The sequence below is a fragment of the Brachyhypopomus gauderio genome, chromosome 12, assembly GCF_052324685.1.
Source record: "Brachyhypopomus gauderio isolate BG-103 chromosome 12, BGAUD_0.2, whole genome shotgun sequence".
Classification (NCBI taxonomy): Eukaryota; Metazoa; Chordata; class Actinopteri; order Gymnotiformes; family Hypopomidae; genus Brachyhypopomus; species Brachyhypopomus gauderio.
Genome location: NC_135222.1, coordinates 19,552,811 through 19,565,431, shown reverse-complemented (window position 1 = coordinate 19,565,431; position 12,621 = coordinate 19,552,811). Strand labels below are relative to the sequence as shown.

The window sequence follows — 12,621 nt, the reverse complement described above, 5'->3', positions numbered from 1 at the left end:
ACATGTCTTGCATGTTGCAGTTCTTATTTTATTCACAACAGCATAATCTTTATAATTGAACAGGATCATTTTTGGGAGCATGTTGCTTGTCCTCTCCGCACAAATTCAACGCTGCTGCCCCCCTTTCCCCTCTCCCCCGATTGGTTATGGATAAACTGAGCTGAGCAGTTCACATTTTACGGCACCATTTAATACAAAATGATCCAGTTATGTGATGCTATATTACTTATTTATTATGTTAAAATAAGGATTTCAAGTCTTAAAGCTCAAGTCTGATTCCAAGTCCAAGTCAGTAAAGGTAAAGTCTAAGTCAAGTCGCAAGTCTTCAGTGATGTTGTCGAGTCAAGTCACAAGTCATCAGTTTAGTGACTCGAGTCCAAGTCATGTGACTCGAGTCCACACGTCTGGTGATTACTTTTCCAATTGGCACTGAATCCTCTCCATAGTTTCCTCTCCATAGATTTAAAGATGTTAATGTTAGAAAATTAATCTGAATTTCTCACCCCTTCCTGTCCCTCTAAATATATAAATGAACGTAATATATAACAGTTATAAAACAATCAAAGCATTAAACAGCAATGTGATCTAACATTAGCCTAAAGTTGGTCGCTATATGTTCACAATAATCCTCAAATCGCAGTTCTGTCTCTGTTTATGCGCTCAAATTAAACTTCCTGGAACTAATCACGTGACCATCAAGCGTTTTGAACAGAGCCTCTGGTTTTGAACTGCCCAGACCATGCGGATTCTCACGCATGCGTAGTACTGTGCGTGTGTAATACGTAATCCAAAACGTCGTGCACGTTCTTACATGCGCAGTTGGCGGAGACTCGGAGAAGATGGCAGACGGGGTCTTGGATGAGGAGAAACTCAGTAAAAAGTAGGCGAATTTTTCGTCCGGTATTTACAGAGATACATTTTTGACGGAGACATTATATTTACTGAGTCGTTTTTTTAAGCTTGTTTTGATAGAGTTGCCTGCTTTTCAGCAAGGGAAACTGCTTTTGGTTTTAGTCATTTGGAGAAGCGTGATGCAACGTGGTCAGGCTGGCCGTGGTCGAGACGCTGGGGAAGGGAAGCCTGGGGGGACATACTTGTACAATCAGATATAAACTATGGTGCAGAGTGCGCGGTGGACAGCTAGATAACTGCATGCATCGGGCAACATTTGCACGATGAAGATCACTACCTCATTCGTGTTGCGGAGTGTTTGACTGAGAAATATGACGTTAAACCCGGTGTTGTGTCGGTATTTTCTTACTTGTCCGAGGGCATCGCGTATTTGTAGACGTATCTCTGTAGAGTCTGTTTACCTTATGGAAAGGTCATAATGTAGCGCAAATCGGCGTTTAAAATGTAGGATAATCTTTAAAGTTTTATTTTGCGTATTAATGTATTGTTATTAATATTAATACAAGCAAATTGGATTGTTTACATCTTTGTATGAACATGTTTTTAGGCTGTGTGTCATAAACCAGCGTTAAGTTCATTAACACTATAGTTAGGAAATTTCGACAGCCTAAATGTCATTATAAAACATTATGCCACCAAAATCATGACGTAATGACTTGCGCATGCGCAGTAAGCCTAGGTAGGAATTTTCGACGGGTAGGAAAATTCGACAAAACACCTGTTGTTGGGTTTAACGTTGTGTTTTTGGTTTTAAGAGGAGCACATGCTGGTGCGGAAAAGCGACGGGAGACGCGTGTGACATGTCGTTTTCTTGGTTTATTAACTAGGACACACTCGACATGCTGACCTTGGTCAGGCATCAGGTGTGCCGCGCCGTTGGGTTGGGGGCTCCGCGAACCTTTCCCTTACTTTTTCAAGGATGTCGCTGGAGAGGTGACAAAAGGTTGGTGTCCTCGGCCTTCATCTAGCTCACCTTTGGTGGAAGCGCCCAACCTTTTGTCACCCCAATAGTTTTAACACCACGTCCTGTGGGTCTGTAGGTCTGTTGAACACGGGTCCCTCTTTCGTTCGCAGTGAGCTGAAGAGACGCCAGAAGGCGGAGAAGAAGGCCGCCGAGAAGGAAGCGAAGATCAAGGACCTGCAGTCAAACAAGGAGACCAACCACCAGCCTCAGCAGAACGTCTGCGGAGATGATGAGGAAACTCTTGATCCCACTGTAAGCCAAATGTTGCTGCCGTTGCTTTGCTGTTGTGCCGTCCAGGTCTAGGACGTCAACGGCGTACACTTTGGCTTTAGTCTGAATTGTGGTTTTATGCTTTGCATGCATTGTGTTTGTACTATTCTGTACGTTCTTGGACCATGTAGAGACTGCACATGTTCTAATATGCTGATGTCAATATAGCAATACTTCAAGATCCGCACACAAGCCATTCAGGCTCTGAAGGGAACCGCGGAAGACCCTTATCCTCACAAGTTTTGTGTGGATGTATCACTTTCTGAGTTCGTTGAAAAATACAGTCACCTAGAGGCTGGGGACCACTTAACAGATGTCATTAGTGTTTCAGGTATGTGTCTTGAGATTTTAAAAGAATTTTGACTAAGCTAAATGTGATTTGATAATGTTTTCATCCCTGTAAAGTCTTTTTAAACTTAAAACTTTAAAAATGTTCCTTGTTTATCAGGTCGTGTTCACGCTAAGAGGTCCTCAGGAGCTAAATTGCTTTTCTATGACCTACGAGGAGATGGGGTGAAGTTGCAGGTCATGGCAAACTCTAGGTCTGATTTACATACTATCCTTATAAAATAAACCCAATGAACTGGTCAAGCAAGTATATTTGCTTCACACTTGGTATCTCATATATGTGTGTGTGTGTGTGTGTGTGTGTGTGTGTGTGTGTATGCACGCGTGCCTTCTCAGGAACTACAAATCGGAGGCAGAGTTTGTTCACATCAACAATAAACTGAGACGCGGGGACATCGTTGGGGTCCGTGGTAACCCTGGGAAGACCAAGAAAGGGGAGTTAAGCATCATCCCCGTGGAGATGACCCTGCTGTCGCCCTGTCTGCACATGCTTCCCCACCTCCACTTTGGCCTGAAGGACAAGGTCAGGTCCTGCTCCCAGAATCCCCGTGGAACACACTTCCATCAGTCTGACACCAGGTTGCGGTTCAGCCTGAGGGGTTGCTCAAGTTTGGTTACTTCTGCTCTGGGGATGAAAGAGTTGCATCATCAGTGGTGTCAGATGCCTGTGGTTCCAGGCTCTCTTCACCATTCAGTAATCTGGGTGTGTCTTTGTGGTAGGAAACGCGGTTCCGTCAGAGATACCTGGACTTGATTCTCAACGACTACGTCCGGCAGAAGTTCGTCACTCGTGCCAAGATCATAACGTACCTGCGTAGCTTTTTAGACCAGCTTGGCTTCCTTGAGGTGAGCTGGCGGTCCGTGAGAGAAACGCAGAGTGCTCGTGAACACGATGCTCCAAATTCAAAGTCGTGGGTTGATTGTTGCATGAGGCGTTGCTGACTTTCTCTGCTTCAGATCGAAACACCGATGATGAACCAGATTGCTGGAGGGGCGGTGGCTAAGCCTTTCGTGACCTATCACAACGAACTAGATATGAACCTCTACATGAGGATCGCCCCTGAGCTTTACCACAAGGTACAGGGTCGTGCCCTCCGTACACAAAATGACCTTAAACTGCTAGAATGATGCTTATGGTGGCTGTTTCTTTAGATGTTGGTGGTCGGGGGAATCGACCGTGTCTATGAGATTGGTCGTCAGTTTAGAAATGAAGGCATTGACCTCACCCACAACCCCGAGTTCACCACGTGTGAGTTTTACATGGCCTATGCTGACTATCATGACCTCATGGAGATCACAGAGAAGCTCCTCTCAGGTTTGTTCTTTTGTTTTCTTCGCCCACCTTTCTTTCGTTGTGATTACCTTGAAATAAAAGTGGGTAATGCCTGCAATTATGTGAGCTTGTCATTCATGGACTTGTGTTTATGTGGCAGGGTGAAAGTCTTGTTTTTATGTTTGGCCAGGGTGGAGTAAAATTCCCATGTCTATATTTACAACAATTATTGATATTTCTTAAGACGGAGATGTGCGTGTTCTTGTTTTTCACGTTTGCCTTGTTTGCATCTTAATGAATTCTGTATATGCCAGAGTTCCTTTACACCAAAGCTGTGACGTATAGTTCGTCTACGTTTATTTATACATGTACTCGTCCTGTATCGGTGGAAACCTTGTGCGTGTGCTCACGCTCTCTTTTTTATATATATATATATATATATATATATCTTGTCATGTTCTTAAACTATTTTGTGTCTAAATTAGTAATAACGTAGCTGTTTGATTCCAAGCTTAAAACTCAGTGAACATTTGCTTTCCTCTTAGGCTCGTAACAGTTCTCTCCTTGTTTGTCAGGAATGGTGAAGCACATCACGGGGGGTTACAAGGTCAGCTACCACCCTGAAGGACCAGAAGGACAGGCCTATGACATCGACTTCACTCCTCCTTTCAGAAGACTCAGCATGACCCATGACCTAGAGAAGCAAATGGGAGTGAGGTTTCCCACCCCTGACACTTACGATACTGATGGTAAAACTGAAAGTCATACACACCATAGCATGCCACCTGTCAAAGTGACCCAAAAAAAATGTATTCTTGTCCACGATAAACAGCCTGTCATTTGTAATCCAAGCTCTAGGAAACTTGGTGATGAACTCTAGTATGTAATAGGCAACATCTGGTTAAGTAGCAAAATATCTATGTGGCTTCAGCTTAACATCTGTGTTAAACATTAACATTCTTTCTGCACAGAAACTCGCAAGTTCTTTGATGATCTGTGCGTCCAGAAAGGAGTGGAGTGCCCACCTCCTAGAACAACTGCACGTCTTCTTGATAAGGTAATCTTACCATGGTCTTGTGTAATCCAGCTTTTTTGCATAGAAATGTTGGTCATCATAAAGATCTCTGTCTAAGGACCTTTGTCTGCCACATTGGAAATGCATGTGAACTGAGCTTAGCTGTGTGTGTCTATGGTTGTCAGTTCTGAACAGGCATTTCTTGTCATATCTGTAGTGCTGTAGTCTTGATTGTCTGGTCTTCTGCTTTGTTACAGTTGGTTGGAGAGTTTTTGGAGGTCACGTGCATCAATCCAACGTTCATTTGTGACCATCCCCAGATCATGAGTCCACTAGCCAAATGGTTAGGACTTTGCCGACACACCAGACAACCCCGTCACTGCCTCTTTGGGTTTCTGTGCTGTTCTTTACTGAACTTGGTCGCAATTCTGATTCTCACCTTCTCACCTGCTTAGGCACCGATCACAGAAGGGGCTGACTGAACGCTTTGAGCTCTTTGTCATGAAGAAGGAGATATGCAACGCGTATACCGAGCTGAACGACCCCATTCGTCAGCGTGAGCTGTTTGAGCAGCAGGCTATGGTGAGATACTTCACGCTGCATCAGGAGTTTCGATGTGTACGTAAACCGGCTTGTGTGTGAATTGCTCTCCGTGTGTCATTCGCAGGCCAAAGCGGAAGGTGACGACGAGGCCATGGTCGTGGATGAGACATTTTGCACGGCGTTGGAATACGGCCTTCCTCCGACCGCAGGGTGGGGCATGGGTATCGACCGCCTCACCATGTTCCTCACCGACTCCAACAACATCAAGGTACTTGCTCCTGCCATGGCACTAGACTTCAACCGCTACGTTTATTACAGTTTCCTGAAACCGACTATCGCTAAAATTCAACTGCAGGGGCCATTACAGTTGTTTTTTTTACAATTTTGACTTTGGCTGACCGACGTCAGGAATTGTATTGCAAAGATCAATAATGATCAGTAAATAAACTGATGTGCAAAAATGGGCACTTGGTAATGGAAATGGTCAAGGCTCTCTGTTGTGAGGCACTGGGGAATACAGTGTCAGATTTCATACACTTGGGAGGATGTGTGTCAGATCATGGTTCTCCGTGCATCTTTTTTTAGACCACAGTACTGCAGAATTATTATAGTATCAAAAATAAGTCTACACATCAATAGGCCAGTGAACATTTGTTGCGCTCTGTTGCTGTGCAGACATGTATTCACATTAAACTTGCACCCCGGTACATTTCTCTTGTGATTGTGTTGCAGGAGGTCCTTCTCTTCCCTGCCATGAAGCCCGACGATAATAAAGCTCCCCGTCCAGCAGAGGGCACTTCAGTTTAACACTGTGACTTGATGTCATCCACTTAGAAATCCATGACTTGAAACACAGATGGTTGGGGTTGGTGTTAATACTGATGTTTAAATCTTGAAGGTGAAAGGCTTTGAAACTTGAGTAAAAGAGAAGAGTGGCACCAGGATTGGTTTTTATGTCTAGTGTAAAACTGTGCACCCCATTTATGGTTGTTTTTGCCTTTGGTATCTTCCTGACATCGATTTGAAGCCTGAATCAGTGAAGCAGAACGATTCAAATTCAGCTGTAATTTTGGTGTTATGCTGGTTTTAATAACTCCACTGCACTGTATTTTTAATAATACCAAAATTGACCACCGAAATAAATCTTTATGCCGGTAATTAATCCGGCGTGTTTCTGTGGTGGTGGGTGTGTTTATCAGTATTTTGGATTCACCGGTATGTTGCTACCTGTGTGGACAGTGACTGCATTTTTAAGGTTATAGTAATAGAACCGTGACCAGATTAGCCATGTCATTTTTGGTAATGAAGAAAATGGTTGAGAAGAAACCAGTAATCCGACTCCAACTGAAGCTGCCCCGTGTCTCCAGACAGGTCAATAAACGTACAAACGAGGCGAGTCCATATTACTACGTTTCTAAGGGTACCCTGGGCTCACCTGAGAACTCTTTCCCCCTACCTGCTTACCAGCTCATTCAGGATGTTGAGTGTGAGTGGAGAAACGGAGAGCACTTCACTTCAAATTTTTCGCAGTGAGGGCCAGATTTTGTGAGGTGAAAATGTGTGGGGGCCGACCATTCGGCCTGGGACTGCAGTACAGAATAGGTCTACTGCCATCTTCTGGTGAAATATAAAATAGCTTTTTTGGAGTCTACTGCCATCTTGTGGTGAAATATAAAATAGTTTTTTTGGAGTCTACTGCCATCTTGTGGTGAAATATAAAATGCTTTTGTGAACAGAGGCTGCGGGCAGGTGAAAATTTGAACGTGGGCCGCACTTTGGACACCCCAGCTCTACAGCTCTAAAGGAAAACGGTCTGAGCATTCATTTGAGGTTGCTGGTAACTTATAGTAACGACGGAGTCTCCAATTTACTTGACATGCGTTATTCGACCGAAGATCGCATTAATATGACCTTAAGCGCGTTTGAAATGACGCACAGGTCAGCATTACGAGTCTGTTTTCAAACCCGACTCGACTTTCTAACCGGTTCTTATTCTATTCGTCTTTCTTGTGTCATCCAGCAAGTTAAAAGTTCCTTGTCCCCGGTGTGAGTTGCTTTGTAAGCGATTATTTCTTTATTCATTGACCCATGCACTTAAGCACTGTTCTCGACTATCAAGCACGGGGATGCCCGCCGCCGCTTTTGTTCACCCGGGAGCGCGCGTTCTCGGCCGCGCGCGTTTCGCACGGTCAAGCGCACCAGCCTGTTACTTCATTCAAGCCGAAAATAATGAAGATGGCGATGTGCGCGGTGCTCCGCTTCACGTCCAACTTTCCATCAGTTTTGCCTTTGCTCGCAAGAACCGCGCAAAATTCTTCGTGCCAAATCCCGAGGAGGCCCAATATTTTAAGGACGTTCAGTACGGGGTCGCGACTCGCGGAAGGTAAAACGTTTTTACTCTAATTCAGTCCAGGAGCTTAACTGGACCCCGAACTCACCAACACGCCGAACCTGCAGGGACCGAACCCGCAGTCTGTCACTTTCATGCTGTTTCAACCCTTCTGGTATCGTTTGTAACCGAGTTTGGAGCTCTAAAACAAGATATTTTAAACTCTGGTAAACTTGTATTTGCTGATGTTGCCCCGGTACTCCAACATTATCTGTAGGTGACGTCACGGCAAATCACTTGTAGCCTGAACATTTTATTTGCCTTCCGTGTATCTGCTATAGATATGTTACTTTTAAAACGGATTTTTAATTGCCTGCGTTAAATTATGGATTTGCAGTCAATTGAAATGAATACGAAAACGGTTTGGACGCAATAAACTTTAGGCCAAGATAAAAAAAAACTTGAATAACGTTAACAGCGTGCAGCGTTTGCGTTAATTGCCTGCAAATATCCGATGCATTAAAATGAAGTTGACAGGTTGACGTTTCATTTCGTTTCCACTAAAATAAAGCCTTAGGCAAAAGGAAAAACTTAAAAATTCGTTGCATGTCGGTGTGAGACCGGCAGCCTATATCGGTATATTAAATAACTCGAACGGATATTGAGTTTAATCGTCTTGAAGGCATGCCTTAAAATAAGATTATGTAGGTGGGTTACGCTGTTTAGGGTAACTAACGTCTGTAAAATAAAAGAAAAGAAGAGTACAGTTGGGCTTAAAGGCATAAAAGGGCTGTTGGACAAAGGTTAGCCATGTCCCAGTCTGCTGCACAGTCCACAGTCTGGTTTAAACCTGAATGTTTCTGCATGGGTTGATGATGTTAGGGACTGTGGAGGCATTGAGTTGGTCCTCAGGGAACCCTAAACATGCCTTCAGTTGGTGTTTTTTCATGTCAGTAATATCTTATCATTGAGATATGGAAGAGGAAAGATTACACATCTAGTCTCTGGGCATTTTCTTCGTGTGACCCTTACTTGTACTAAGGAGATCAGAATGTTCAGTTTATTGTAAAATGTTTTTTTGGTAAATGCCATGACATTTACCTTGGGGAAGCACTTGTGCTTGCAGCAGCGCGTGGCTAATTCACCTGTAGCTTCTGGAAATCCAGTGAGATCACACCAAAAAACAGTTGTTTAGTTTTTTGGTGTGATCTCACTGGACACTGGAGAATGTGCTGCACTGTAAGCCGAGTTGCACAAGACCTTCTGACCTGCCGTTCAAAACAGTACATCAAGCTTTCTTTGAACTGTCATACACTTTGCTAGCACTTAATATGAGCAACATATTCAGCATTTCCTCAAACTCCCTTTTTTTGGTCTTTTGTCCTGGTTTGGTGGCACTGTAGTTTCAAAAGGTTGTGGAAAATCTGTTTATACAAGCAGCTTTCCAAGACCTCTGTGTTTCACCACAGCGAAGCATTTCTGTAGTAGTGACAGCCCACTAATGGCACCTGACTAATCGTGAAACTGTGGTGTTTGGTTAAAGCTCCGGTGTGTTTTAGATATCTGCTGGACAGGTGTTGTTTTTTTAACCAGCATCTGGCCAAAGGAATGTAAAAGCAAGCAAATGCAACTCTGTCCTCACTTGGGTTTCATCCCAAACCGAGGATCCACATTTTGTGGTATTTTGCACAATATAGGAGATTGATATTGTTTAAGTCTTGCCGTTGTAAGAGTATACAACAACAACAATAATAATGTTCTAGTTTAGTTCACAAACACCCGTGTGGTCTTTTTTCTGCAGCACTCAGATTTACAGACAAACACGAGTGGGTGCGAGTGGAGGGCCCGATGGGTACAGTGGGCATCAGCAGCTTTGCTCAGGTACGTTACCCCATCAATAATTACTCAACACTTACCAGGATACTTCTGGCTGTCTGGATTTCTTCTGTTCTGTGACCTCTCAGGCATGTGACCGTCTTTGTTCAAGTTCTTAAGTTTTGTTCTTCATCCCTGCCTCTGTGTACTGTGAGGACTGTAGATCAGCTAAAAACACCCCAGACCAGTATTGGTTTAAACCAAAAAAAAAAAAAAAAGGAAATTTCAAATTAATTAGGTTCAGTCCAGGTCTAGAAGAATTAGCTGTTTAAAACGGACCCTTAAATATGTCATAACAGTGACATCTTATAAAGTGCACATCTTTCATTAACCACAGGAAGCTTTAGGTGATGTTGTATACTGTGGGCTGCCAGAAGTCGGGAAAAAGCTTCAACCAATGGGTGAGTGCTGTTTAAAAGTCATTCCTGTTTTACCACTCTCTGTCATCACTAGACAACTCTCTCTCCTCCTCGCCTTTTAGACGAGTTTGGTGCTTTAGAAAGTGTGAAGGCAGCTAGTGAGTTGTATTCGCCGTTGACTGGAGAAGTAACTGAAATCAACACAGAGCTGACGGACAACCCTGGACTTATCAATTCATCCTGCTATGAACATGGTAAGTGTACCTTACAGTGGGCCACAACTAACAAAGCAACTAGCCACCTCAACCTGAGAGACCCTCATCTGATTACCTGAAGCACTCTTCATTTCCCTCTCCCGTCTTTTAGGGTGGTTGATTAAGATGACCATAGAAAACCCTGGAGAACTTGAAGCACTCATGGATGAAGCTGCTTATGAAAAATACATCAAATCACTTGAGTAATCTGTTGTATTTACTTTGCTTTATTAATCCTGAAGAAACATTAGTGCTCACCTGTATGTTTCTGACATTAGAGACTCTACCAATAAATCTCTTTGAAGTATATTTAACTTGATTTTGTAATAGTTTCATCAAAGTAGTAGTTATTTTGTTAGTGTGACAAATGTCTTGTAGCATCTTTTACTTTTGCTTACTATCTCTAATAAAACTGAGGGCCAATCTCAGGTTATTTGGCTCAGTTGCTAACGTTGCTAAATGCTTCTTAATGACGTGTTTTTTTTATCAAAACCATGATTGTATAGTAAAGATCTTCAGTTTTTCCAGTGGATCCAAATATGTTTCCAGAGAAGTCTTTTTCATTATTTTATTTTCAGGGTAAGACTCCAGGTAGCCTGTCGTTGTCATTGTCATTAGTTAGCTCCCCCTATAAAAAAAGGTGGTATTTATTTTAAATATTCATGTGTCCATCATTAACACCTTCTTAATGCAAAGGTCCTCTCTGGTTTAAACAGTTTGTTTAACAGGTCCATAAAGAAAATTTAAATGTGAAATAACATTGTGTAGATTTTTAGCACTTCAAGAGAAACAAATTCAAATGAAGCAAGAAAATGAACTGAAACATATCCGTACACAAGGAGCAGTGTGAGGAACACATGGATGAAGATGAGCAATATGGCTGATGTAGTGTCCCTTCTATGAAATAACTTTGCTGAAGTTGCTTTTCACAGTACTGCAGTGTCACCGTGCACTTAATAATCTAGCCTAATTGCATAACTGAATCTTCTGTCAGTCATTCACTAGGATTGTCAATGAATCAGGGATCTTAATTTTACTTAATTTAAACTAATAAATGTGTTACAACCAATTAAAAGTGTATGATTTGCAGGAGGGATCTTTTATTTGGATATGTACTGGTACATTTGATTCCAAATATTGCACATTAATTTCACCTGTGCTCTGAATTAGTTCAGAGTAGGTGGATTGGCATCTTGAAAATGGTATTGTATCTACATTTGTGTTAAAGATTAGAAGGGTCTAGGACCAACTTGCTTGTGTTTGAGACGGTTTGTACTCTCACTTCTACTGTAAAGGTTTATATGACCCTGAACATAGAAACTATGACCGCTCCTTCACTCAAGCACTATGCACTTTGACCTTTGCCCTTGGATTAAGACACAGATGAGTTGTAGTGTAAGTATTATCAATGATTAATGAAGCAGTGATCATAGTTGCAGTTTCAGTCCAAGAACATATTGCTAGTTATGTTCTTGCTAGTTTCTGAAACAGCACACTATAGAAAAAAACAAAGAAATAAACTTTAAAAGTATATAAAATGTGATATCAGAATGTTTCATCTGAAAATATACACTAGAGAAATGTTAGAAGTTTATATACCAATAAAATAAAATAAAAAATTATAAAAGTGCTGTTGTTGAGTCATCATATGTAACTCTCAGCTATCATAAGGGAGAACCAGATGATGCTGCTTGTTGGTCCTCAAATGTATACAATTGTAGTACAAGACTAAAATTTGTTGAAGCCTAAAATATTTCTTGTGAAAATAAACATTTTTGATACCTATACTAGTGATACCTATACTATATACCTATACTATACGATACCTATACTATATTGTGGGTATTGTTTGAAATATTGCTGTCATCAAGGAACTGAGATAGATTAAAGATGGTATAAATCAGTGCTTCATGCAGTCTTAAGGTGTTTATTTCCATTACACATGCTGAACTGTACAAACTTCACTAAGGTTGATTTTTAAAAGAAATAAAAAAATTGACATTAATTAATATTTAATTAACACTGACACTTCTCAGTGCTGGGATGTTTTTAATGTTCCCTAACAATCTCCCTTCAGCTTTTCTCAGTTGTCTACGTTTGTACATCCCTGTTACAAAATAGAAATTCAGAGAAAATAAACCCTGCTGAGGCACTGGAATATAGGATAGTGACAATAATTTAAATATTCGCTTTCCAGTGAATTAAGAAGTTTGAACATATAGGCCAGGAGTCATTAACCAACCTAATTCAATATTTTTTACTGTGTGCTGAGGAAAGAATGATATAAAGATATGTAGAAGTGCCAGAAAGATTGCTAAGCATTTTTAAAATGAGTAATTGAAGATATTAAGTATGCAACTAAATAAAAGTACTTTTTCGGCTCTATTTCAGTGTGGCTTCACATATCCGGCAAAAGATTGGACGTGCCGCTCGCCATTGGTCGGTCTCTTCATATCCCATAATGCACTAGTTTGCCGCT

General features: G+C 41.8%; 2 protein-coding genes across 3 annotated transcripts; both read left to right on the top strand.

Annotated features, from left to right (window-relative positions):
* The first annotated feature begins 743 nt into the window (after nt 1-743).
* On the top strand, nt 744-6,504 carry kars1 (lysyl-tRNA synthetase 1). 2 transcript variants are annotated; one of them, XM_077023605.1, is made up of 15 exons: nt 769-880; nt 1,740-1,855; nt 1,987-2,128; nt 2,315-2,477; nt 2,595-2,688; nt 2,831-3,017; nt 3,215-3,340; nt 3,452-3,571; nt 3,647-3,809; nt 4,343-4,516; nt 4,739-4,824; nt 5,040-5,125; nt 5,238-5,364; nt 5,450-5,593; nt 6,058-6,504. In XM_077023605.1, the coding sequence occupies exons 2-15, from the start codon at nt 1,752-1,754 to the stop codon at nt 6,130-6,132; spliced, it is 1,791 nt and encodes a 596-aa protein (XP_076879720.1). In that variant the 5' UTR covers nt 769-880; nt 1,740-1,751; the 3' UTR covers nt 6,133-6,504. The 2 variants fall into 2 exon arrangements, with proteins under 2 accessions (XP_076879721.1, XP_076879720.1); XM_077023606.1 differs by lacking the exon at nt 1,740-1,855 and having other exon boundaries at nt 744-880.
* Nucleotides 6,505-7,431: 927 nt separating this feature from the next.
* gcshb (glycine cleavage system protein H (aminomethyl carrier), b) lies at nt 7,432-11,929 on the top strand. The gene is made up of 5 exons (XM_077023607.1): nt 7,432-7,708; nt 9,456-9,535; nt 9,867-9,930; nt 10,011-10,142; nt 10,255-11,929. The coding sequence occupies exons 1-5, from the start codon at nt 7,555-7,557 to the stop codon at nt 10,347-10,349; spliced, it is 525 nt and encodes a 174-aa protein (XP_076879722.1). The 5' UTR covers nt 7,432-7,554; the 3' UTR covers nt 10,350-11,929.
* The last annotated feature ends 692 nt before the right edge of the window (nt 11,930-12,621 follow it).

Coding starts and splice junctions, on each gene's coding strand:
- kars1 (XM_077023605.1), top strand. CDS start 1,752: ATGCTGACCTTGGTCAGGCATCAGGTGTGCCGCGCCGTTGGGTTGGGG. Junction 3,810..4,342: donor CACAGAGAAGCTCCTCTCAG/GTTTGTTCTTTT, acceptor CTTGTTTGTCAG/GAATGGTGAAGCACATCACG. Junction 5,126..5,237: donor ATGAGTCCACTAGCCAAATG/GTTAGGACTTTG, acceptor TCACCTGCTTAG/GCACCGATCACAGAAGGGGC.
- gcshb (XM_077023607.1), top strand. CDS start 7,555: ATGAAGATGGCGATGTGCGCGGTGCTCCGCTTCACGTCCAACTTTCCA. Junction 7,709..9,455: donor GGGGTCGCGACTCGCGGAAG/GTAAAACGTTTT, acceptor TTTTTTCTGCAG/CACTCAGATTTACAGACAAA. Junction 10,143..10,254: donor TTCATCCTGCTATGAACATG/GTAAGTGTACCT, acceptor CCCGTCTTTTAG/GGTGGTTGATTAAGATGACC.